General features: G+C 43.9%; 2 protein-coding genes across 7 annotated transcripts in view; one reads left to right on the plus strand and one right to left on the minus strand.

Moving 5' to 3' along the window:
• Positions 1–499: 499 nt before the first annotated feature.
• Positions 500–13,205, plus strand: Pkc98E (Protein kinase C). Of its 5 annotated transcripts, none has more exons than XM_067349925.1 (10): positions 500–634; positions 847–2,308; positions 2,595–2,655; positions 2,968–3,196; positions 4,040–4,071; positions 4,830–4,900; positions 5,186–5,348; positions 5,441–5,989; positions 6,089–6,684; positions 6,767–13,205. In XM_067349925.1, the coding sequence occupies exons 2-10, from the start codon at positions 1,973–1,975 to the stop codon at positions 6,935–6,937; spliced, it is 2,208 nt and encodes a 735-aa protein (XP_067206026.1). In that variant the 5' UTR covers positions 500–634; positions 847–1,972; the 3' UTR covers positions 6,938–13,205. The 5 variants fall into 5 exon arrangements, with proteins under 5 accessions (XP_067206026.1, XP_067206028.1, XP_067206025.1 ...); XM_067349926.1 differs by lacking the exon at positions 500–634 and having other exon boundaries at positions 803–2,308; positions 6,767–6,915; positions 6,993–13,205; XM_067349927.1 differs by lacking the exon at positions 500–634 and having other exon boundaries at positions 797–2,308; positions 5,207–5,348.
• Positions 13,206–14,419: 1,214 nt separating this feature from the next.
• Positions 14,420–27,161, minus strand: part of Myo81F (Myosin 81F) — a 34,289-nt gene continuing 21,547 nt past the window's right edge. The window contains exons 5-16 of one of the 2 annotated variants that reach the window (XM_012371560.2): positions 26,644–26,978; positions 26,082–26,564; positions 24,993–25,896; positions 24,625–24,877; positions 24,434–24,469; positions 22,881–23,937; positions 21,668–22,257; positions 21,397–21,586; positions 19,883–21,326; positions 18,633–18,904; positions 18,114–18,563; positions 14,420–17,974 (exon numbers count right to left, since the gene is read on the minus strand). In XM_012371560.2, the coding sequence (XP_012226983.2) occupies positions 17,744–17,974; positions 18,114–18,563; positions 18,633–18,904; positions 19,883–21,326; positions 21,397–21,586; positions 21,668–22,257; positions 22,881–23,937; positions 24,434–24,469; positions 24,625–24,877; positions 24,993–25,896; positions 26,082–26,564; positions 26,644–26,978 (6,245 nt within the window). In that variant the 3' untranslated portion in view covers positions 14,420–17,743. The remainder of the gene's footprint in view (positions 17,975–18,113; positions 18,564–18,632; positions 18,905–19,882; positions 21,327–21,396; positions 21,587–21,667; positions 22,258–22,880; positions 23,938–24,433; positions 24,470–24,624; positions 24,878–24,992; positions 25,897–26,081; positions 26,565–26,643; positions 26,979–27,161) is intronic. The other variant, XM_012371561.2, reaches the window with a different exon arrangement.

Here is a 27,161-nt window from a genome sequence, read left to right on the forward strand (position 1 = left end):
GCTTAGCTGAGTGCATAGGTTGACAGGTTAAAATTATATTAAAGTTGACTTCCAATCGTATTAACCATATCAAATAATTATTTTTATTCAATTAAATCGATTCGATCGGTCTGTCAAACTATGCACTCGAATGAGCCACAAGTAGGATCATCCCCGGTCTAGTTAGGGCATAATGCCCTATCTACACCGAAGGATGATCCTGCTTGTGGCTCATCCGACCACTTTCGCCTTCAGTGTGATTTTCAATTCGTTTACATTACTCGCTCGGATGAGCCACAAGCAGGATCATCCTTCGGTGTAGATAGGGCATAAGAGATTTCATATGTCGTTTATCAGTAAATAACCTTATCGACAGTAGATGTTTTGCTGTCGATAATTTTATAGATGCATCTACCGTCGATAAAATTATTAAGTTAGTAAAACTTCGCGTGCCTGCCACGTTTACCAGCGTCGCTATCATCGCCATTTGACAGTCAAAGCACTGTTGTAAACTAATGGCATACATAATTTTACAAGTGAAAATGTCATATCTTCTTGTTTATAATAGCTTCGAAAAAGATAGCACAACGAGAGCGTAACCGTTTTAATTATCAACGCAAAATTACCAGTTAAAAGCTAGTGAACGAAAACACAAGTATAAAAAATCAAAAATAGGTTATAATATTACTCAAAATGAAATGAATATATTTATTTAGTTTTTGTCATTTCTATTTCCATTTTTTGCTCTTCTTCTTTAATAATGATGAAGGCGATTGATAATATTACGATTTTTTAACTATTGGTGGACTAATAAGAAATAAATACAATTTAGAATAAAAATAAGTGTATATTATTTCGGCTTTGTAGGGCGAAGGAGGAAGGAGAAAAGTGACAGGAAATTGCACAAAACGCAGTTGAAAAATGAATAGACACTGGACTCGAATCGAAAACTCCGCATGTCTGGAATAACGGAGACGTCCGAAAACATCCGAGACGCACCGAGGACGCGGCCGACACTTCGCGCAAACGACCAATCGAGCGGTTCTCGGGTCCGTACAGGTCGGTGCGAGACAATCCAGGACAGGTGAAGCTCGTTCCTCTCGAGATATATGGATACATCTCCGTCGTCTCCGCCGTGGATAGAGCTGTGTGTCGCGGAGTTACACGCCGCTCTTAACGGAGACAGAAGAAAAACGCGGGACAGGTGCATGAGGTGAACATTAAGCCTGATGGGTGTCAGGACAGCGAGGGGACGAGGGCAGGCCTCCTCACACTCGCGCCTCGCGGTCCTCGTCGTCGTCGTCGCGCCGTCGCGAACATCGTCGTTCCGTCATCCCGTCGTCGTGCCGCGATCAGCACCAAAATCGACGAGCGGGCCGTGTTGTACGTGCACACAACAAGCTACAAAGTGTTTATAATTGAACGGCCGTTTGTTCGTCAGTGTGCTCGGCGGAGGTGCAGAGAAAGGGAAAGGGACGACGTGAAAGAGAAGGAAACTTGACAGCGCAGAAGCGGAGAAAGCGAGAGAGGGAGAGAAGAGAAAAAGATAAAGAGTGAGAAGGTAAGAGTGACGGAGGGACAGATAGAGCGTGAAGAAGAGAAAAGGAGAGACGCAATCGCCAATATACATATACATATACATATATGAGAAGCGCGCTCCGTGAGAGAGGAGCGAGATTGGCCAAGAGCGCCGCCGAGGCGGTGACAGGGACAACATTTTCGGACGACGTATTTTTTTCCGCGAAAAACGAGACGACGGCCGTGTCCCTCGTTTGCCGCGCTTCTTCGACGTGCACCCGGCGATGGGACGTCCCGTTGCACAACGGCAACGGTAGTGCGGCGGCCGCAGACCATCGTCCGCGACTCCGGAATAACCTGTTCGCGGCACACACGAACGTGGTGTCAGTTCGTCGACAGGCGTGACAGATTCCCGTCTCCGTTGTTCGGGTTCTGTCTTCACTGACCACCCATCTGTCGCGGATATCATCACAAAATGACGATGTTCACGGGCACGGTGAAGATCGAGATTTGCGAGGCGGTGGGACTCCGCGCAACCGACAAGCAGCGCAAGTTCTGGCAGGACGAGCCGATGCTCGACCCTTACGTGCAGCTGGACGTCGACGAGAACCACCTGGACCGCTCGTCCACCAAGCCGAAGACCTTCGACCCGGTGTGGAACGAGAGCTTCACCATCGAGGTGCAGAACGCGGCCATGCTGGGTATCACCGTCTTCCACGACGCGGCACTGCCGCCGGATTACTTTGTTGCCAATTGCACCATCCCGTTCGAGGAGCTCATCAACCGGGACGGCAAGACCACCGACTTCTGGGTTAGTTGTCTGCTGAATCTTTCGTTAAGCTGAAGTCGTGCGGAGTAGCAATTCTGATGTTCTGTACTCGAGCTATTTGATTGTTATTTGAGAAACAATGCATAGAATTTAAAAAAAATGAAACAGTTTTGAATACAAAACATTGTCATTTTCATCGACGTGCAGTACAAGAATTCTACGAAGTGATTTGATTCAAATAGCTTGCCTATATATCTTATTAATAAGCTGTACTCTTTGTTACATGCAATTACGAACTAATTATTAACAATATAAATAATTGTTGCAGGTTGACCTGGAGCCTCAAGGAAAAATGAGAGTGAAGATATCGTTGCAATGGAATGATCAAGGTAAGAGAAATCTCGGTATTTGATAAACATGTACGATTTGTTAAAATATATACGATCATCTTAGCAAGATTTATCGCACTGTTTGAAAATGTGAAAATACTGTTCGCTGTAAAGTTAGCGCCTTATTTTTAGAATTTCGATATAATTCAGAAGAATCTAGCACTTTTCTAAAGAATACTAAAGCTTACGATGCGTTTTAAAGAAAACTCTAACAGTTAATCGAAAGACAGGAGTTCAAAGAGACATGATGTCACTTTTCGTTACATGAAAGTTGATCCTTTTCTTTTCAGTAATACTTTTTTTATATTTCAGATCCACAAACGAGTTGCGGCATGGGGGGCGACGGAGAAAGCACCAGTAGCAGAGGCACCGGCAGTATCAATTCGAGTAAAGAACCACGGCGGGAATTTATGGAGAGACAGGGCTTTAATCGGCGGAGAGGTGCAATGCGACGAAGGATCCATCAAGTGAATGGGCACAAATTTATGGCCACCTTCCTCAGGCAACCCACATTCTGTTCGCATTGCCGTGATTTTATATGGTACGTACACTTACGCGTACACGTTGCTTCTCATTGCTTAAGGTCTTATGCATAAAGTACTTGATGCTATTTTTGAGAGCGGAGTGCACTACCACCTCGAAACATTTGGAAAATGGGAGCATGCTTGAATCAATGTACATTTTATTCAAAATTACAGTTACAAAGAGGAGTGTAGTATCCGCCCACAAGAGCTGATACAATCGTATATATCGAAATTAATTGAAAATCTACGAAACGCAGGGTTGCATGTCTCAGGGTAGTTGGTCGGCTCTTGTATCTTGTAATCTACTTTAGCAATGCCAAGAAGAATATCGCATTTGTTAACACAATGGTTTGCATCAGAGATTAAATTTTTTTACGAACCACTGAAAGTCGAGGAAAGAACACGGATGTGCGATGGATAATAAAAGCAGGGCTTGGTATTGCTACAGTTTCAGGATACATTGCGAGTGCCGTTTGGAATAAATTCCTCCCTTTTAATCGGGTCGCATGCTTGGGTTTTATCAAAGCACACGTCCTATACAGTCCACTAAAATCCATCTCAGGGTATCGAGGTGTTGGAAACGTTTACGTACATAATTCAACCGGCGAACAATATTCCTAAGTAAATGCAATTAGTAGAAAGAAAAAAAAAAAAAAAAAAAAAAAAAAAAATGGCAGGATGCAAAAAAAAACTGCAATTCTATGAGTCGATGACTTCTCTCTTGCATCAATCGCACAAGTTCTTTATCAGGAGTTCTAAACGCGGACGATGACTAAGTACGGTTGAAGGAGGCAAACGTATGTGTCTTAAAAGGGATCATGAGGATACGATGTGACGTGTTTTTGTCTGTTGTATTTCAGGGGCTTGGGCAAGCAGGGCTATCAATGCCAAGGTGAGAAGACACATACACTGTTATTAACAGATTATAATTACCCGCTTGCCGCACCCTTACGCGAATGAATGTATGCGCATTTGCACGAGTGTGTATGTACGATTTTTAGTTTTTAAGATGAGAAAACTCACGGCTCTTCATTAAACTCCCTTTTTTTAAATTAAGGCTCTTTCAAACTAATCAATTGATTACAGTTTACTTTTTTTCAACGCTTTTATTTTTAACATCCCGCACAGCGCGTCCTTTGTGCACTTCACGGCTCGCCACGAATGTACTGGTAACACTTATGGCCGTCATGGGATTAATTTGCTTTACAATAAAGTGTGCTTGTGCCTTACGTTACGAATGCTTTGAGCCACGCAACGGCAGAATTTTTGACACTCTTAACACAATTGGCCGGGGTCTCCGCCTGAATTACATTTTATCCGCTTTAGCAACGCGGATCTGTCGCCGGACTCTGAAGTCTTATTGTGCATGTTGCCCTTTAAGTTTTTTTTATTCATTATCTTGTAAAGTCGATAAAAATGCTCAACACCGTTTTAGAATTCTGTAACCCATTTTTTTTTTAAGCTTCTGCCGATTCTAGGACGACGTAATGTTAAATAAACCGCAATTTTATTTCCGCTGAGAATATTATACTTCAAAATAATTCTCTGGTCTAATCACGCATGCAATCAGCTTTGGACGTGCAGCATTTGACGTTTCTTCTCGGAAATAAACATTTTTCTAAAAAGACTTTTGTCGCAATACTGTTTCAGTGTGCACTTGCGTAGTCCACAAGAGGTGTCATAAATTGGTCATAACTAAATGTCCAGGAATGAGGGACGAGGTAGGTTCGCCAGTTTTCTTTTTCTTCACAATAACGTGATATAATGAATAACAAAAATATTATCAGCAATGCGTATTGATATTATTGAGACTATTGTACATTCTGTTTTTGAATGGTTTGCCACATTTTCTAGTTTTTTAATTAGATGTCTATAGATAATTTCAATCGATAAATCATATCTCTTTTTTTTCTTTTTGTATTATAAATAATCGCCTTTATTGTACTTAGGTTGCGACGTTTTGTTCCGCTTGTTCTCTTAGTTTACTTTTCGAATTATTCACTTAGGGTAAAGGAACTGGATTACAGTCCAGCCATGACACGGAGAGCCCGCGCTTCAGCATAGACATGCCGCATCGCTTTGTTGTTCATAATTACAAGAGATTTACATTTTGCGACCACTGCGGATCCTTATTATACGGTTTATACAAGCAAGGCTTCCAGTGTGAAGGTAAGCTGACGCGATTAATTAATATTGCTGACAAAAACTCTCGCAAAGTGAAAGATTATTAAACTGTGTGCTGTTCTTTCCTTCCTTCGCAGCCTGCAACATGAATGTTCATAAACGGTGCCAGAAGAACGTACCGAACAGTTGCGGTATCAATACTAAGGCGATGGCCGAGATTCTGAAAACGATGAATATCTCGGCGGACAAGCAAGTTAAAACGCCGAAAATCAATTACAGAGTGACCGGCCCGCCGACGTCTGGAATAGACGAAATGACCACAGATTTCAGATCGATGCAGGCCGGTCAAAAAGTAGACACATCAATTAACGCCAATGAAAATGCAGTGCCTGTTAACGGCAGTGAACCAAGAAAATTCGGTATAGACGATTTTAATTTTATTAAGGTTCTCGGTAAAGGCAGTTTCGGTAAAGTGATGCTAGTGGAACGAAAGGCTAACCCCGACGAGGTCTACGCCGTGAAGATTTTGAGGAAGGACGTCATTATACAAGACGACGATGTGGACTGCACGATGACGGAAAAGAGGATTTTGGCCCTAGCGGCGAAGCATCCTTTTCTCACGGCTATTCATAGCTGCTTCCAGACGACTGACCGACTCTTCTTCGTCATGGAATACGTGACCGGAGGTACAAAGAAATATATAAGACAAATCTAACATCGAAAAAAATATTTAAAAAAAGATTTTATTTGTCTGACAATCCATTACTTTTTCTTCTTTTTTTCAGGCGATCTAATGTTCCACATTCAGAAGGCTCGGAAGTTCGACGAAGCGAGGGCGTGTTTCTATGCGGCAGAAGTGACGCTCGCGCTTCAGTTCCTGCACAAAAATCACGTTATATACCGCGATTTGAAACTGGATAACATATTGCTGGATTCGGAAGGACACATTAAATTGGCGGACTTCGGGATGTGTAAAGAGAACATAATCGACGGAGAGACGACAACGTCGACATTTTGCGGCACGCCGGATTACATAGCTCCCGAGATACTTCAGGAATTGCCATACGGCGCTAGCGTGGATTGGTGGGCTCTCGGTATTCTGATGTACGAGATGATGGCTGGACAGCCACCCTTCGAAGCCGATAACGAAGACGAGCTGTTCGAATCGATTTTACGGGATGATGTATTGTATCCGATATGGATTTCCAAGGAAGGAGTTTCTATTTTGAAAGGCTTCATGACTAAGAATCCTGCCAAGCGATTAGGTTGTGTTTCAGCCAACGGCGGCGAAAACGCCATAAAGGTCCATCCATTTTTCCAACACATGGACTGGGAAGCGCTCGAAGCGCGCAGGGTAAAACCACCAATTAGACCTAGAATTGTGAGTTCTACGCTCTGTTGCTCGATTAATAAAGTGACAAGTGATTCTTTGCGTGACAATCAATGTTTCTCGCGATTTTCAGAAAAACGAGAAGGATGCCATGAACTTCGACACGGAGTTCACGAAAGAGGATCCCGTGTTGACGCCGGAAGACACGGACGAAGTGAGCTACATTAATCAAGAAGAATTCCGCGGTTTCTCGATGGTCAACAAGGACTTTAATCCAGCCAGGTATGCAATAAGAAATTATTAATAACTAATGAAGAGGGTGAAACAAAATTAATATCGAACTCCTTCCGTTCAACAAGGTGGCGAATGCGCTAAATGCACAGCGGCAGATTGGCGTTTTGAAGCTGCTCGAGGTCTCCTTTGGCCGTGACTTACGTCTGACGAAGATGTTCTGCCCATCGCGAACGGAGATTTTTCAGCTAATCAAGATACGTTGAACGGCAGGTACTAAGAATTTGGTAACTTCAGCCGAATCATGAAGAATACCGAAGTTTCGTTTTCTTGAGAGTTTGCGTTTTTTGCGGAGAGATATCTTTAGTCGGCAGAAAACGTTGATTTTGACGCGGAGGTCGGCGAGAAGAAATTTTACGGCATCGTACGAAATATCAATCGGCAGAAGCTGCAATCTTTTACTGTCACTTTGTTTTTTTTTTTTTTTTTTTTTTTTTGCAAGAGATGCCAAAGAATTGATGTTGCTAGAAATAAACAGCAATAGTATAACCGAGACATTTTGCGATGTCTTGAAAACGAATTATTGGGAAGTGCAATCGCTATTTAATGAGGCGTAGTACAAACGAATGAAAACGTGGGCTTTCGTGAGCCGAGCGATCGCTGGGCGATCAAGAAATCAATTTGAAGTGTTGTATTCCTAAATTATATTTAATGTTATTAGAGATGCAATGGGAATCCAATTTCATATAGATTTACTTATATATAAGATAGGAAATCGAACAAATTTGGAAAGAGATATCTTTACCGGTCTTTACCAATTTTTTGACACACTTGTCGTTATTTTAACTTCGTTTTTTATCGTTTTTTTTTTCTAGTTAGAATATTTCTTAATGAGTTTTACTCGATGATCTTATATGCCAAGATTGTGCGCACAGAGCAAACCAGAATCGAAAAAAAAAAAAAAGAAGAAATATTTCGTTTATCTCTTCCAGTATTATAACTCGATTGAGTTTTCATCCGGCGATATTCGATGTTGCGTTAAGTAGGCAATCGAAATTCGTATACTCACCGATTCGCAGTTTACAGACACGCTTAACACTTGTAACGTATTCTATCGTCCCCTGCTTAACGCGATATTCTAATATTGGCCCTCGTTTTCGCTGGCTGTTGTCCAGCGCCAAATCGAGCTAAGTCAAGAGTTCTCATCGAGCTTTACACATGCACACAGAGGAGCATCTCGCAGCGCTTCTTGGATAGGATCTAAATAAGAAAAGGGAAATAATGCGCGCTCGCGCCGATACGGATCGAAGCAGGAACGATTGGGGGCGATCTACGTCGGGCGTGCGCGCGTTATACTTAAGTAGACCTTAAGTGAACATTATTAGATTCGAGAGAGAGAGTCCACTGGTGGTCTCCAATCAAAGTACATAAAGATATAGATTATATCCATAAGTATATGTACCTGCATATACATTTATTTTAGTAAGGCGTGGACAAGCGAGAGGGACGACCGTAAAAAAAAAGAAAAAAGAGAGAGAGAGAGAAAAAGAACTTTCGCGACGGGCATATTATAAATTTGCACTCGCGATTCTCGGAGTCTCTTAGCGCCACGGTGCGCGGACGGATTTGATCACCGGTCGGCAGTCATCAGCGCGAGCAGCGTGTGCCTCGAATATTCCATATATTTCTGTAGAAGAAAAGTTTTAAGAAGCAGGCACGGCTGTTCGCGGCGTGATCGAATCGTCCGTGCACCGCGGCTCTATGGCGATTTTTCAAAGGCGCGCGAGATTGTATAATATGTGTGGTAATAGTCGTGTACACACTAGCGAGTGTTCTAGAGATTTATCAAATTTACCGAAATGTCCAAGCAAGAGCAGCAAGTCCATCTATAGTGATTTTCGATGCACCATCCGGGATCCTTAAACGTGTTATCTCTTAGGTAGGTGTCTTCAAAACAAAGCTTGTGGCGTCGACTCTTGTACCTAATTAGTAAGCTGAAAGCTCTTTAGCGCGTAAGTGGGTAATAGTAATAATATTTTGTTAGTGACTTTTAAACACACGCGGCACGTTGACGTTGTAGTTATCAGTCGAACGTCTCCGTCTTCTCGGGTCGGACGATGATTTCCGACCGGAGGGGACGAGCGAGGACAAAAAGAAACAAGCAAAGGAGGGCATGATATATCCAAACTTTAATGTACGTCGTCGAAGTGTATCATCTAGTTTGCGCCGAAAATTCGCCTCGGCTCGCACGCTCGACAACGCGAAAAAAAAAAAAAAAAACGAACCGCGATTGTAGTTCTCATTTTTTCTTCTTTTTTCTGGAGCACGTTCTGAATTCTCGGCGTAAACGCGAGTCGTCGTTAATAATCCTAAACAACGTAGATAGAGCGATAGCGACTTAACGATAGTGTAAAAAAAAAAAAAGAAGAAACCCTTAGTGTTTAATCGTAGTAATTGTGAAGCGGGAGCGGAAATCGACAGCGACAGGCGTCGAAATCGTGCGTCGCAAGTGGGAATCTCGTTGACGCGTGCCTCCCTCCGAACGACGAGAGCTACCGGGCGCCGCGACGTAAGCGTCGAGCTTGAAGCCCCGGAATTCATCCCGCCCTGGTAGCCGCGGCTTAGTCGTCGTCGACGGCGACGGCGCGCGCGCAAAACTCGATGTCGTGATATCGTTGTTGTGTAAACGTATATTTTTATGTCCTCCCTAGATCTTAGGGCCCGCGAGTAAGAGTTAAACGCAAGCGAGTGTGAGACTGTTCTCGTTTCGCGCGCGCAACACGCGCGCCATCGTCATCAGCGGTCCACTCGGGGCGACCGAGAACGTCGCGGCCGATCGTTCTGTAATAACAGCTTTCGCTTGCACAGCAATAATTATCGACCAGTAAATTTTAGTGTTCTAAGCGAGGGGTATTGACCGTCCGATTCTCGAGACCGTGTCGATACATTTTTTTTTTATTCTTCGTGTATCTCCGTGTATATTCAGCAGAGGGTCGCCACGAATTGTCCTCGTCACCGACGACGGCCGTAAATCGGAGATTTTTAGCGTTCGCTCGTCCGTTTGTGTCTGTCGGCGTTTTTCCTTGTCTATCCGTGACTTATCCACTTATATTTTTTCTTCGGCCCGTCGCGATAGAGAAACCGTCTCGATGTAAATGTACCTGACGAAGGCGCAAGACGACCGATCGTTGATCTCTAATGTTTAACAACGTCGCGAATGTGGAGAGACGCGCGCTGCTGCTCGGAGAAGTCGAAATCGTCTCCGGAGAAGAGTTGTTATATATCGCGGATGGATGGAAGTGCTCCGGGGAAGCTTTGCTGAGTCCGATTTTGATCGATGCGTCCGCGCTGAGGATGCCGCGAGGCTGGCTGCGAGAGAACAGTGCTCGAAGCTTCGTCGACGTATGTGCATTTACTGCAAATCTAGTCAAAATGGAGATTCGCGGAACGGATCCGGCTCGGGGATTCCATATTGCGGATGGACGACTCCTGACCTCGGAAGAAAGGAGGATAGAGTGAGACAAAGAGACGGGTTAGCCCGGCCTACGCTTTTAAAAAGAAACAAACAAAAAAAAAACAAGAATATTAAAGACGGTCTCGTGCGTTATTTCGAAAGAAAATTACAACCACACCTATATTGTACCTATATTGTTACGTCTAGGATTATGATGTATGTGCGTTAAACTCGTAAAGGGAAAACAAAAAAAAACAGCAGCAACCTTACGGTCGCCCCGCGGGCGTAGTGCGAGGCGACTCCCCCCCCCCCCCCCCGTAGATTTAAATATATCAAATGCAATCGGATGTCTACTTCGGCGCACCGCATATCGGTCCTCTCGTTTCCCGTAACAGTACGTTTGTTACCGCAGCAATCTGTCCCCGCGTTCGCGCCAGTCCCGATGATCGCCGAAGCCGGAGAAAGCCATAAAAGAACACAACGATTGCCGTCCTCAAGCACATCGATTCGACGAAATCAATTCCGACGTAACGTCAAAATTCTCTTCGGATCTCAACGCGCCATTGTGATAAGCTCTCTCTTTCTCTCTCGAGAACACCGGAAACCGAATTGTTGTCCGTTCGAACGATGCGGTGATTTCGAAGAAAAAAAAAAAAAAAAACCGAGTTAGATGGTATTCCGACTTCTCCGTCTTCGGCGATCATCGAGAGCGGCGGAAAAAAAAACGGGTTTTGTCGCCTACTTTCTTTTCGTTAAGTAGTTCGCTTGCGTTCGTAGCATCGTGCTCTTTCATTAATTTCCGCGAATGTAAAATTGATTAAGCGTCTTAATTTAGAAAATATATCCAGATTAATGCAAAAGTTTGATGCTATCGCGAGCGTGTAAATATATATATATGTATATGTATATAATTTAGTCTTTTATATCGCTGTTCCCGATATGAAAATACTGAATTATATGTACATTACACTGCACATACACATGCGTACACACACACGCACACGCATACACACGATATCGTAGAATGTTTGTAAACCGGAAATGCAAAACGCAATGTAAATGCCGATGTTGCTTCTCGTAATTCTATATTTTTTATATCGTTCGTAGGTTTCTTTTATACAAACATATTTTATTGTACTTAATCTCGGAATACTTTTATTTATTTATTTATTTATTTTTATTGTGATATTTATACAAATCTCTTGATTATAGAATTTTTTAAAAATTACCTTCTTTTCTGGCACTTGCATAATTTTGCGTTTTCGATGTACATTTAATTAGAAGTAGAATTATTGTAGTTAAAAGAAAAAAAGAAGTCAGATTATTTGTGTCTATATATTACTTAACACAGCTTAAGTATGTAAATGTACCTTGCGATAATTGAACTTCTTAGTATATCTGCTCGCAGATTATGCACAGTCTAACATTGAACCGAACATACAATTTCCTCGGATAACAAACAGATGGAAAAGAAGGGCGAAACGGAAAGAGGGGCGAAGGGGTAGAGGAAACAGCCGTCCGTAACAATTGACAACAACAACACAACAAAAAAAAACATAGAAACTTGACGGGTAGAATTGAGGGCGAAATACTGACGAAAAAATGATGGTACGCTGAAGTGCGGTGATTCGCTGCATTATAATTGCACTAACTTATCGTTAACTTTATATAGTATTTATATATCTACCTAAGCCTATGTGCGTGCGTGTGTGAGTGTGATCCATGTAGACCTGAGACGGAAGAGTGGTTGTCACCGAATCGAGAAGTCTGAAAAAAATATATATATATAATTTACAATTGTGATAGAGAAGCGCGCGCGTGCAAAACCGGCCGTCCGCACTCACGAAACTTCGTTAACGACTCTTGATTCATCGGTAACTGAAAAAAAAAAAAAAACAGTTTTTTAACCCGTCGTGCAATAAACTTCGTCATCCTTTTTGCAGTTTTACTGGAACGTTACGACGCGAATGTGTTCTATTTATGCAAAGTCCGTTGCCAAAACAAGGCCCGTTCTGCACCTGCGTCGGTAGAGATGTATTAGCGAAACGTTACAAATGAGCATTATTTATTTCTTGACTGTATTTATATATCTCGTTAATCGTAGTAGAATATTAATATTAGATTATGAAGTGTTATCATCTGGTGCTGAAGGCCGATTGTGTGTTCCCTTCGTTGCCGAATCAATCGCGGGCATTTCTGTCTGTGCTGCGACGACGGCGCGTTGCTTCACGTCACGATCTCACTTGGCAAATCCTTAACATTCACTTTTAAGAAGGTGCATCGAGGGGAATATACGGCTGACATATTGTCTATATACATATAATGTATAATTTGTTGCGCATTCGATTTTTATGTAGCGTCGCGGACTGGCGATCCGCGTTCTACGCGTATTTATCGATCGACGATCCCCACGTTTGTGAAATTACTTTCGCGAGTGTGTTTTATCATTTTGCAAAATGAAATTCATAATTGTTATTTAAGAGTAGCGACGAAACGATCGCCGGTCACGCGAGCGCGGCAAACGGCCGTTTCTCGCTTTTAAAAAAAAAAAAAAAAAAAAAAACGGAAAAGGAGGGAAAAAGAGAGAAAACCTAAGACACGTGAGGACTGAGTCACATGTATTAAACGCTTTCGGTGTTTTCTGATATAGAGATAACGAGAAGCTAATGGTAGAAAACCACCCGGCATGTGAGATACCTGTGTTTTTCCCGCGACACGCGTTTTTCCTGTTCGACCCATCGTCCCGTGTATACGACTCGAGGTTTTACCTGACGGAGGATTATCCGGAATAATTGCTTGTTTCAGCGCACGCCCATCCCTTCTCTCTACTCAAAGAATATCAGCGATTTAATTGCAAGTGCCAAAAAAAAAAAAAAAGAGGGAAAAACGAGAGTCAGCAAAACTTAAAATAAACTGTTCTTGTTACGCGCGTATTCTCGCTTTGTGTACCGAGCGATTAGATCGAGAATGATTCGGCGCGCAAAGCGGGAGAAACGCGCACTTGATCAGAAACAGAGAGAAGGTGTGAAAATTTGAGAGATTAATAAATGACAGTTGCGGGAAAAGTCGCGACGGACAAAAAGTGGGAGAAAGCACGGCCAGAATGTTGATACTAGCGTTTGAGACACGAAATGAAAATGAACAAGTAAAATGCAACACTTTAGAACGAATAGTTACATTTTATACGTTCCTCTTTATTTTGTGCCTCTTTTTCGTTAATGTCGACATTCTAATTGTGCTCTTTCGGAACGATTGTCGACATTCGAATCGATAGTTACTTACCGTCATAATTGATCATTGTTGTTATTATTACAGTTTTATTACGCGTCGACAATTGTAACTATTAACGTTATTATTTTTATTACTTTTGTTATATAATCGTCGTTGTGACGATTACTTAACGCAAAAACATACGCGTGCACAAATGATTGCCACCGTCTTTGCTGTCTCGATTTGGCTTCCTCGGTGCCGTGGCCATGAAAATTGCGTAGGATTAGATAAAAGCAGAAATACATATATATACGTATATATGTGTTGTAATAAAGAGATAAAATATACTGTAGCACCCCGAGTTAAACTGGCTCGTGTCGCACAAGCAATTACACGGGCAATCGCCAAAGGGAGCGAATACTGTTATTTGTCTGATTATTGTCTAAAAAGTGTGTCACAAATAAAAAAAAAAAAGATATAGATAAAACTGTCGATTTTCCAAGAGCGCAGGTTTTGAAAATTTTATTTTCGAAATTTGAATTCTTGGAATGTTTTTTTTCCATTAATATTCACTTAATTAATTTCCTAATATTATGAAAGTTATGAAGATTTAAAATCTTATATAAGTGTCGGAATTATAATTCTTCAAATTTATTTAAGTCTCGCCATTTATTTGAATTTTATTCCTCTAAAACTTCATTAATTGTTTTATATTTTAAATTTTAAAGAGAAATTTTATATTACATAGAATTTAAATTTCAATTTAAGAATTTCAGATTTTTGTTAAAAAAGTCCAAGCCTCCGCTAATTATGAGTAAAGGTCGAATATTCATTTTAGTGTTCTTACCTTTGATTTGAGTAGGGTAAAAATTTTCGTTAATTGGAAGTCTCTTCTTCATTTTATAACATGATATATGTATATATTTATTTTTTTTATTCATATATATAATGTTTGTATATTTTCTATATATAATGTGTAGGCGCGAATTTTTCCCTTGCACTTACAGCAATGACATCACGCGCTGGTTCTTCACTTACTGTTATGCAGCCGTTCTTGAAACGCACATACGCGCGTTCATACCTAACTATATATAGTAATATATTTATATACACAGCGTCTCTCTTTTGTTTTTATATATTTATATATATATATTTATATTTCAATAACATCGTCAACCAATAACTTATACTTCGCTTAGAAGCTAGATGGCGAATGCCATCGCTTAAGTAACATGCATACACGCGCGAATCGTTCCTATAATTAATCACACTCGTTACATATTCCCTCTCTCACATATAAACAAAACACAAAAAATTTAAAACATGTCCAAAGAACATCTGACATGTCCGAGAGGTGTTTTTTTCAAATTTAATTGTTAAAATGTTCAGACAATACAAGAATCTAAAATGCGTCCCGAAAAGATTTCCGACTGATCTTACAACTTAAATACTTTGACGTTTGTTAGATGCTTCTTAGATTTTCACGTTGTCTAAATGTCTGGAAGGTAAAATAAAAATCAGATGTTCCTTAGAGCGTTCTTTAAACCTTCGTGTTTTCTAGGCACACACAAATACGCAAGCGTCACGTATATCACATCGTCATGCACACCGTATAATAACACGAAACGTAGTCTCACTCAGTTAAACGGCTCTCGAAGACTAAAGACTCCCAAAGCGGATCACAGTCTATCTCTGCACACGTCAAGGTTCCGCCAAACGTTCACGTGTGACCGAGAACCAACAAAACAACCATTTCTTTCACAATATTCGCGATGAGATTGTGCCTCTCTGTCGGCAATCTTTAATGTCACATGCGTTTTGAGAATATTTGAGAACCATTTTCGTGAAACTCAATAATTCCGTAACATTTTCAAATGGTTTAATTATAGACAAATTCATATCGTACATTTAAAATTAATTCTGCTTCACATATAATCATGATGCAAATATATAATAAATTAAAACCTGTCTAATATAAAATATTGTCCACCTTTTCTTTCTTTTTTTAATTAATTTATAAATAAAACATGCATAAATAGCATGTTTTCTCAAAAACAAAAACTGTCATGTCAAAAATCTAATGTAAAATTAGGACCAGCATAGATTTTACCTAAAATGTGCGTTAGTTGCATTTTAAGGAGAAACTCTTGAACACTGGAGATACAATGTGCGCAACTTATTATTAATTTATGATTAATTTACCGTTAATTTACGTTGTTTCATGTATTTACATACGAGCAAATTTTCCCTCGAATTGAAAAAAAATATTAATTGGACGCAACTTTAAGACATATTTTTTTCACAAATGCGAGATTACATCAATCACGCGGAGACACAATGGAGAAACACTTTTCCTTACTCTTTTTATTTCTTTTTTTCTCTTTCTAATTTAGTGATTAACTTTACACGACGAAGCGACGATATCGAGAGGATTGTCTGCAGAACAAAAAATGGATTGACTTCTCGTTTATCATGAGAACTTGTCATTCGCACGAATTCGTATATATATATATATATACGCTTTCATGGCAATCTTAAACTACTACTTTAATCGATTATCGTCCTAGCGAAGCGAATAGTTAAAGTCCAAATACGGATTTCGATTTCATACAACATTTCCAAATATGAATATCATTTCACTTGGATTTTTTTATGTCTTACGCGTTGCGAGTCGTTTCACGACATGCAGTATAATTGTTTGCGTAATATTTGCAAAAGTTACACTTTATTAAATATATTATTGTAAATATCAATAAAACGACTTTCTGGCAGTCATTCTACGACTTCGGATTTCCAGGAAGTACAACAGTGATCGAGATTTTTTTTTTTAATTAAATATTAAATTTCTCAAACCGCAAATGTTTCGGCAAAATTGTTTTTTTTTTCTTCGAATGCGTGAATTATTTTCACTAAATAATTTATTTCGATCTTTTTATCGCGCGCGAATCTATAATATCAATAAATATTATAAACTTCTGTACCGCCACTGTCTCGTCATGTTTACAATATGATTGTGCGTACAGCAATTAGCTCGACAGCAGGCAATGTGCTCAGTCAAACGTCACACGTCATGTTTGAGGAATTACATTCTTTTGGTCACTTGATGAGTAATCGCGTGGTTTAATTGCGTGGTTTCCTTACTAATCGCTCTTCGATCGATATCAACTGATATGCCGGAAGGATAAAACATGGACATCGGAATGCAATTGATTAAACGGTGAAATACACGCCGTGTGTGTAGCATCTCGCGTTGTATCTCGTGCTGCAAAAATCGTTATCAAAAACCGTGTGGCGGCGGTTGTTCGTAAAAAAGGCAACAATGATAACTGTTATAATAGAAATAGGAAAAGTCCTCGGCAATTTTCCGTTACGGTCAATAGCTCGTCTAAATGGCAGTTATTTATCACTCATCTTGCTGAAGTCAGCTGTTAGCGGAGATCTAAGTCTGTCTATTAATCCTGACGCTATTTCGAGATCTAAGCTAATTGAATAAATAGTGGAAGAAATAAGTATTCCTAGGCTAGAGTGCCGTCCTTATGACGCGGCACGTCGTCGCCTCGATAGGCCTGGCCGAAAAAAGCATTGTGAATTAAATACTTCATCCCGTATATTCGTTTTCCTATCTAACTCGTCGCTAAACGCGCCAATATGCATTACTTAGCGCTAAATGTGTGTCCCGAGTGACATCCGAATGATGTTTCAAAGATATCTAAAAGATGTTCGAAAGATCGGGATGTCTTCTAGACGCCTCTTCGACGATTACATTGTTTAGGTTTGATATGCGAGGATCGTGTTAAGGATCAGACAGCTGCATTCGGCATGAAACCGGAATCTGAATCCGACGCGACGCGTAAATACGAACCGTTTTTTTTTTTTTTTTCACCACAACCTGATACTAAAAGTCATTCTATATGCTTTAATGTTAGAATACACTGCTAAGATAGTTACGTAGCTCTTTTACCGCGATGGACAAGACGGAGCGGAGATTAAAATTAGTGTGTATTACAATGTGTATATATATGTAAGTGTATGTATATATATACGTGTTTTTTTTTTTTTTATAAAATAGACAGTACCGCTATATGGCGCTGTGTGCGTATCTCGAATTTATGGCACTTTATAATGGAACGTGCGGCGCCCGATGAGAACTCGATCTTAGGTACCGGGTCGAAGAGAAACTATCTCTGACTCTCGCGGGAGAATCACCTGGCCATTCTAACTAGCCTGCGACTGTATTATTGGAGCGCCTCTATGCAGCATAGAGGCGGGTCGGGACTTTCGTCCGCCGGCCGCGGACGTCGTCAGGGTCGCGGGCGGTTGCTGGTGCTGCTGCTGCTGCTGCTGAGCAGCCAACTGTTGAGCCATCGCCGAGTCCCGCCTTGGTATATCCGGCGGCGATTGAAGCACTTCCATGTATTCGCGAATCAGATTAGCTATTTGATGAGCCTGAAGGATGAAACGGAAGTTAGTTTTAATAGATCGAAATTAAATCAATGACAAATAATGAAGTGATTAGAGTGACTTAATGATACAACGACAAATATACGATCCGAGCTTGTGCCGGAATGATATTCGGCCGCTTTACCTGCGACGTGGTGAGGATGACTTTGCTCTGTTTCTTATCCGTGCCGGTGATGATCATCAAGCAATTAACGGCCGGAGTGTAGCTTAGAATACTGTTGTATTCGTAAGTGCAAAGCGCGTTTCTGGAGCGATGCTCCAGTAAGTGGAGGCCCTGCTGGTCGACGGCCAGCCAGAGCACGCGTGGCCAGTTCGAGGTGAACGACTGCATCACGTCGAAGATGGTCGCGCGGTGCAACGGCCACGACTGAATCAGATTCAGGAAGGCCTTCTTCGCCTCGGGCGCGGACATCCCGCGCAGGGACTGATGATGCTGGCGCACACCGTCCACGCACAAGCACGGCACCAGCCTTGACGACAAGCAGTGGCTCGATATCGTTCGGTAATCTTGCTCCATTATGGTGTCCAGGGAGTCGCCTAGTTCCAATTGCGCCTGCAAAGCCGTCAGCATCATCTGCAAACAATGACAACGCGTTATACGCGCAAGGCCGAATGAGCGACGTTCGCGCATCGCGCCACTCACAGCTTCTTTCTCGGTGATGGGAAACCGATCAGCGCGCAAATCGTGCAGCACTTGATGATACAGCAGCTCCTTCTCCACAGGATCGTCCAAATTCATGTATTGGTCCAGGAACAGATGTTTCTTGAACAGGAAGAAGTGGTGCGCGTGCTTCCGCTGCTGTTGGCCCTGCTGCGACGCCCTGTATCGTTCCCACTTGGACATGACATCGGCGATCTTCTCCTCGGGGATCAACGATCGCTCGGTTGGCCCCAAGACTTCGTAGATCGCGTAGCCTGAAATGTGCATTTCATATTGAATTGACAATATCATTAAGATTTCAATTTCTCAATTTATTATTATTTAACTCAAGACTTAAGACATTCGATACAAAGTTTCGAAGCGACTGAAAAATTGGTGAGTCAATTAATTAACTTCCAAAAGCCACTGAAAAGTACACGATATTAACCAGTTGAGTGGTAATGTATCATATATGTACAAAAAAAAGTGCCAAACGTGATAATGTGTCATATATGTACATTTCTAAATAACTCCACTAATTTTCAACAGATTTGCACAAAACTTGATACCCTAAGGTTTCTTGGGCTGCAGAATTTGATTCTGTTGTCAAAATTGCAAAATTCAAAATAGCGGATCCAATATGGCGACTGTTAATTGTGAAAACGACTAAAATATTAGAGTTAGGTGAAATATGTATAAGACCTTATTTGTAGAGCTTTTTATGAGCTTCATTTTTTGTTTGACAACTTTTTTCGTACAATGAATACTTTCTGAAATAATTAACAAAAACAGTTTTATTTTTTAACCTTTGAGGGGGGCTGGGGGCGGAGGGGGCATTTGCGCCAAAAATCCATTTGGGAATATTATTTACTAGATAAAATAAGTATTTAGGCTGAATGTAAGCCAAATCGGAGGTGATAGCTTTTCGGAAGTCCATACCCCTTTTTTGATCCACCTCCACTTTTGACTGGAAAGTCGTAGTAAACATTTTCAAAAATCATTGTTCTTGTCTTGAAACGCCCTTTCAAATGATCCCCACTCGACCCATAGTGCCATTTAACATTTTCCACCCTATTCTGCCCCCCGCCCTCAGGGCGGGGGAGGGGGGGGGATCCACACCCATTCCGAAAAGTTGCTTTTTCGAAATTTTAACTTTTGGCTCTTACCACTTTTGGCACAAATCTTTCGGAAAAGTCTACCACTCAACTGATTAAAACACCAACGTAGAAAGATACGGGATGATATGAACTCACCCATGGCACTCTCGTCGAGTCCTATCTTAGCCTTAATGAGCTCCATGACGTCCCTGGCGGTCGCAGACGGATGAAACTCGACGGCGTGATACTGGCCGTCCATGAAGTGGAATCTCGCGTAGATCGGCCGGCGATTGATGGTGCACATGATCTCCTCGCGACTCGGCGGCCACTGCCGCCTGCGTGTACCCTGAGTCTTGTAAAGGCACTTCTCCGCGAATCTCGCGTATTTGCCCTCCTCGGTGACGTAGTCGCTGGCGCATCGCTTCAGATGCGCGACCAAATATTTGCGTATGGTCTTCTGAGGCGGCAGGATCACGGAACACGCGAGCGAGAGCAACGCCCAGTGCCGCAGATTGACGCGATTATTGGGATCCGGATGATCGGTCGTCTGCTTGATCAGCTGAAGGTACAGCTCGCCCAGCAGGTTTTCCTTCCGTATGCAACGCTCCATCACGGTTTGTATGAGATTCACGTGCTCGTCCTCGACTCTGCGCACCGTGTCGCCGTTCTGGCCGAGTCCCGCGTACGTCAGGATCAGCTGGAAGATGCTGAGGGACACCTGCTCGTCGGGATCGGGCAGCTTCGACAGGCTCTGCGGCACTTGCTGCCTGCTGAACGCCCAGTAGGCGTACGGGAAACCCTTGTACGTCTCACCGTGATCGGCGCTTCCGTGTTCCTGCCTGAGCTTCTCGATTCGGTGCTTGGACAGCCGTCTGAGCGTGTTCCTGAGGAAACCACCGCCGGAGTCCTGCGGTTTCCTCAGTAGCTCCGAGTCGACCAGCGCACGTCGACAGTTGACCAAATTGTGATAGAGCCTGATGCGGTCCTCGTTGGTGATGCACTTGAGCTTCTTCATCGGGACCTCGTTTTCCGTGATCCAGCCGGCCAGCGCCGAGCAGTAGCTGACGATCAGGCTGCCTATCTCGTTCTTCTGCGCGGTCTCGAAGACGAAGCACTTGTGCGAGCTGTCGGGATTGTGTCGCAGCAGTGAGATCGTGATGAACGAGTCGCTCGGGTCCAGCATGATGCTCTCGACGTCCTGATAACGGTACTCGGACAGAACAAACTTGTCGTCCGGCTTGATCAGCATGAGCCCGTCGCAGTTGATGCCGAGAATCAGTTGATTGCCGTAAGACCAGTATCCGCGATAGGTGACGTTGAACATAGTCGTGCCGTAGAGGGGATACTGCATCACGCAGGACAGATAGAGCACCTTGGCCGCGAGCTCCTTGCGCCCGGCGCCGTATTGCCGGTGCGCTTGCGCTATGATCGGCACCCAGACATCGTCGCCGCGGGCACGGCTGATCCTGTACGGCAAGAAACTGTCCACCTCGCTGTAATAATCCAGTCTGTCGTTGTCCTTGGGATCGCCGAGGGACACTTGCGCCTGCAATCCCGCTAACTGCAACGCCACTTTTTCAGATACCGGAAAATCGTCGCACTGAAACACAGATGAATAAAGTGAGAATGACAGTTTCAGTGTTACAATAAAGTGTCCCGCTTCTTCGTACCTTCACGACGTTGTAAACCGCCTGCGCGTACAGCATATTAACTTCCACGGGATCCTGCGAGATCTCTCTTGGATTGCGGAATAATCTTCGCTTGAAGACGAAGCGATTGTCGCCGCTGCCCAGAGTGGTGTTGTTGCCGCGTCGCAACGTCGAGAATGTCGATTGCGCCGTGTTTAATTTGCATTGTTTCCTGCAGTTCAAGAAATGTCGATAATGTAAAAAATAAATGTATAATAAATTCCCGACTGAGATTATACACATTTACACTTACATTTCCCACGCGGCGATCACGTCGTACAGATAATCGTGAGCCCGCACGTGCTCCTCTCCGTCCGGTCTGCTCTGATAAATGGCCCAGCCTTCCAATGACCGAAGACCCAGCTTCTCGCCGAGCTTGGCGACGGCGTCGGCAGCCGTGTCAGTCGGATGCACATCAATCGCCTTCGTTCTTCCGTCGAGGAAGAAGAATCGGCAGACTATGGTGCCCAATCGTCTCATGGCGGCGATTTCCACCGTGGACGGCGGATGCTGCCTGCAGGACACCTTCGTGTTCTTGCAATTATCCACGCACCACTGCACGTATTGCCGCAGCTTGCCCTCGAGGGCGAGATTCTTCTTCAGGAAGGAGGAAAAGTATTTGTAGAGGAGCTTGCTCGGTTGAAAAGCCACGATCGCGAGGCACAATAGCAGCCACACGCGCTCCGCCCACTCGGCGTTGGGATTGTTGGTCGCTTGACGCATGCATTGCACGTAGATCTCGTCACGCAACTCCTCCCGCTCGATGCCGTAAGCGATAATGCTCTGGATCGTGACTATCTCCTGATCTAGCTTCATCTCGCCGCGTATGTACTTGCACAAATCCTGAAAGGAAAAGACAACATGTACAATTGTAATAATTATACGTTGCAATCATATATAAAACTGGAAAGAGAGAGATATATTTTTCATCTTTTCATCGGTTTAAATGTAAATTAAGAAACATTTCTGTTAAGATCGCCAAGCTTTTTTATTATAGGCATAATAATCGTGACTGCAATTGCAGCAACCCTGATGGAAATATTTTTCTAAAAATATAACGAAATTTTGCTGAAATGTATTTGAAAATTTCTCTCAATTAACCCCATTAATTAATTTTATAAATGTTTCAGCAATTTTTCATTAAAAAGTAACAGTTTTCAGTTCACTTCAGTAAATTTCATAATGATAATTATTAAAAAACTCTTTTATTACTTTCCAGCAGTATATTTTAACTTTCCTTATATTTCATAGTATTACATTAAATTTTCACACGGAAAATTATGATTAATTTTCAAATATATTCAGTAATTTTTCAAAAACTTTTATTTTACTTTTCATTGATTTCATAGTACTTTCAGCAAAATATTTCCATCAGGGAAAAGGATAGAATTGTTAAAAGTCAATTCCGATTTATTCTTTAAGGAAATCAAAAATTCCCTCTTGCAATTTTCATGCAACCGACTTACTCTGAATACGGAACAGGCGACGTTCACGTTATCAGGATCGTACATATGAATATGCGAATTCGGGATGCTGGAGCCTTTGTAATACGTGACCATCTCGTACTTCGGGATGAACTCGATGCTCTTGCCGCGCGACTTCCTCGTCAACGTGGCCATTATGGTGCCCTCCGGCGAGCGCTCGTGGCTGTTGAAGTAGTTCTGCGCGAACTCCACGATATCGTGGTAGGTCGCCTCGATGTCCTGCTCCTTTTTATCCTCCAGTTCCTGCAGCTTCCGCTCCACGCGGCACTTGCGCCGCTGCTCGCGTTCGACCGGCAGCTGCTGCGACGCTTGCGACTGCGACTGCGGTTGATCGTGGCCGTTCTGCTGCGCCTGCGGTATCGTCTGATGATGATGATGATGGTGATGCGAGTGATGATGGCTGTTGGAACTCCTGGACTCCGGCCTGGACGGCGGACTGCCGGCGACCTCCTTCGGCAATTTGCCGCCCGGTATCGGCGGCGGCGATCCGCACGCCTCGCCGTTCACCATCTGACCTGGACTGCTGCCATTGTGGGCGACTGGACTGCCAGGCTCATTGTCGTCGCGCGGCAACACGGACTCGTAGATCGGCTCGCCGTTGTCGCTCGACGAATCGCTGCCGTTCATGGCTGAAGATTGCGTCGTCGGGGGTGGCGGCGGTGGCGGCGGTCCCGTGGGTTCCGGAAGACTCGGCTGACCGAGCTTGTTGCTGCTCACGCTGTTCGTGCAGGGTATCCGCTGCTGTTGCGGCGACGTCATTTCCTGCCCGTTGACGGGCGAGGTGACATTCGATTCGGCCTTGGCGTTCAATTCCATCTCTTGTTGAATGACGGTCTCCAATTCCACGTCCAGGTCTTCCACCAGCTCGTCCATCTGCTCGCCGATCTCGTCAATAATCTGATTGCTCTTGGTCGACTGCACGTCGGACAGGAAGGAGAATAGATTATCGAGGTCCACCGATTGCAAGTCCGACGCGGCCATCTTCGAGTTCATCTGCTCGGCCATCTGCGACAGCGCGGCGATCTCTTCCTGCGCCTTCCTGCAAGACATAAAATTATTATGCACTGCGGTCGTCGATTGATCTCCTCGTTGAAAATGCAAATGTCACGAGCAAGACAAATATTGTGTAACGCTACAGTAATTAAATCATAATCACTTGGTGCGGATGCAACATCTTAAAAGAACGAGTTTAAAAACTTGAAGCAAGAAAAACGTTAAGAGAATAAAGTTGAGTAAACAAAAAATGTCGTGTAACATGTTTATGATTTATGGCGATTGCGGTAGTATGTCTTTCTGAATCAATGTTTCGAGTTCTGCCGCGTGGAATGTTATTCCGCATCTAACACACTCGATTACAATGTAGCGTTTATTCGCATCGCAATCATTTTAATATATAACAATGCTCGTGTGTATCAAAGTGGAAAGCGATAGCGCGCTAACAAATGTCCAGCTACACGCGATGATACTTAAGCATGCAACGAACGCGTGCCGTCGTAATACACGTCACACGAGCTTCCGTCGTATAGATGACTTACCCGGACTCCATCCCGACAATACCGGTGTACTGCGCGCTGCAGAAAAGGGACACAAACGGAAATCATTAACGCATACAATCGATAACACGCATAATTAATCGGTTTCCGCCGATTATCTTACGTCCGTTAGCGAGTCGAAGTAGGCTAATGGAAACGCTTAAGAAAATTGAACGGCCGCCCGCCTCCCTTACCTCTGGCTCTCCTCCAGCGCCTTCTTGTCCTCCATCAGTCTTCGTTCCTCCTCCAGCCGCTCCCTCTTCCTCATTTCCTCGTCGACTCGTCTCATTTCTCGCAGCGCCGCGGCCACCTCCCTCGCGAAGACGCCCCGCAAGTGGCTCTGAATCACTATGGCGGCCCTGCGCTTCCTGATGAACATTATTCGCAGCTTCCAGCCGCGATACGCGTGCTGCACCTTCAGCGCCGCTTCCCTTACGCGCTTGTATTCTATCGGGACAAAAGAGTGGAAGGTGCGTGACAATTTTTGGATAAATAAATTCTTCGATAAATAAATGACTTTCGACTGAATTTGTGAGAGGAAAAAAAATGCGAAAAATGGTACCTCGCTGTTTGATATATCCTCGCCAAATCTTTTGTATCATAATGGCGTTGCTCGTTACCACCTGATTTCTTGAATCCTCCAGTGGCTCGTGCACGTAGCTCCTGAGGAACACCTTCGTCCGGCCGATCTGCCACTCGTTTCCCGATATACCTTGATTGCTAATCAAGTACCTGGTCGCCTCTTTCTCGTTGCTGGAGAGCGAGAAGCGGCGCTTGTCGAGGCAACGGTACCTCGCGACGAAGTCGTGGAACGACATGTGTATCGGAAAGCCCTCCTTGCGTATGCGTATAATATCCAACATACCGAGATACTTGAGCTGATCCAGGACCAGCTTCTCGTCGTAGTGATTGGCCTGCTTCTCCATGTTCGGCTTGATGCAGCGCGCGTACCACGGCGTCGTCGCCTGCAGCACGTCCACCAGAGCCTGCAGCTGGTGCCGGAAGGAGTCGCAGAGGGTCGGCTTGCCCTTGGACGTCCCGCGGGACATGGTCGTGGCCGCGCCGGCGGTCGTGCGCGCGATAGTGCACCCCAGGAGGTCCTGATAGACGCTGATCTCCTGAACGAACTCGTTCGTGCTCCTCGACATGAAATCGAAGAACACGTCCTGCTGCACGTCGCGATTCTTGTCGACGAAACCCTCGACGGTGTACGTGACGCAGCCGGCGTAGTGCTTGACCCCGAACTCCTTCTCCCACTTCCGCCGATCGTCCCCCTTCACGTAGCACGGGTGGTTCTCGAATTCCGCGTGCAAGTTCGTGAGGTAAGCCAAGTCCGACCCCTTCGGCATATGGCACTGCTCGGTCAGTAACTTAAGAACACATCGCGGAGGCTTCTCGATCAGCTCCAGGCACATGGTGTTGTCCGTGAACGTGATGTGGGAGTATCGGATCTCCTCTTGACGGTACTGAAAAGTCCAAATCCACTCGATACTTATCCTTCTTTCACACAGTGGTCACATAAAAGAATTATAATTCGCATAAAATGCATCATTACGTATTTTATCGCACTTATTTATTCGACGGATATCGATATTCTTTAGCGCAAAAAGCAGAAATCTATACGCGAGCCAAGTGTGGAGTAAAAGCTTACGAGTTCCTGCTCCAGCGCGAAGACGTAGTGATTGAAGAACTTATGCAGCTTCTCGTTCGTGTAATTGATGCAGAGCTGCTCGAAGCTGTTCAGCGTGAAGTTCTCGAAGCCGAAGATATCGAGCACGCCGAGGAATCGCGAGCTATCCTGGCCCGGATTCGTGCAATTATTGATGTGATTGATGAGCCAGGCGAAGGTGCGCGAGTAGAGCGCTTTCGCCATCGCGTGCCTGTTCTCCCGCGCCTCCTGCACCTTCAACGGGATCTCCGTGATGTTTCCCCGCACGTTTATCTGCCGTATCAGCACCACCTTGGTGAGATCCTCCACCTGCAGGCCCAGCAGCGGCGCCACCGTGTCCACTATGTCCCCGTCCTCGTTCGACAGCTCGCATCTCTCGCCGTCGACGTCCTCGAAGCTCAGGTTTCCGAGCCACAGGATAGCCGACAGCACCCGGAAAATGCCTTCGCACATTTCCGGCGCGACCTACGCGACGGAAAGCAATTAATAATTCAATAATAGGAGGAGCAATGCCGTGAATTTCTTCCCATCTCCCGTCTCATACCTGGAGCACATTAAAGGCGAGCCTGAGAGCGTCGAGCTTCTTCGAGTCGGAAAACCCATCGACCTTCACGCTGCCGGACTGATTGAGATATTTGTAGTGGGCGGCCGGACGTAGTTTATATTGCTCGGCGAATTCCTTGTCCCGCGTGCCGGCCTCGACCACCTGATAGAAGACGTGATAATTGCGCTCGCCCGGGCTTTGAAAGGTGATGCGGCTCTGCTCCAGCAGGTAATCCTGGATGATGCATCCCTTAATCATCCACTTGGTGTCGAAGCACACCTGCATGAACTTGCCGAAGCGCGAGCTGTTGTCGTTCCGCACGGTCTTCGCGTTGCCTGTTTCCGCGAATTAAATCCCTCGAGTTAATCTCGATACTAATACTCTAATACTTGTGTAAGTAAGTGCTTACTAAAGTATTAGAAACTTTAAGTATCTCTCCTTTTTCCAAAAAAAAAAAAAAAAAAAAAACTATATAAAAATTATTATAAAGGTAATTCTTTTACATTTTTTTATTTACA

The sequence above is a fragment of the Linepithema humile genome, chromosome 2 (assembly GCF_040581485.1).
Source record: "Linepithema humile isolate Giens D197 chromosome 2, Lhum_UNIL_v1.0, whole genome shotgun sequence".
NCBI classification, from domain to species: Eukaryota; Metazoa; Arthropoda; class Insecta; order Hymenoptera; family Formicidae; genus Linepithema; species Linepithema humile.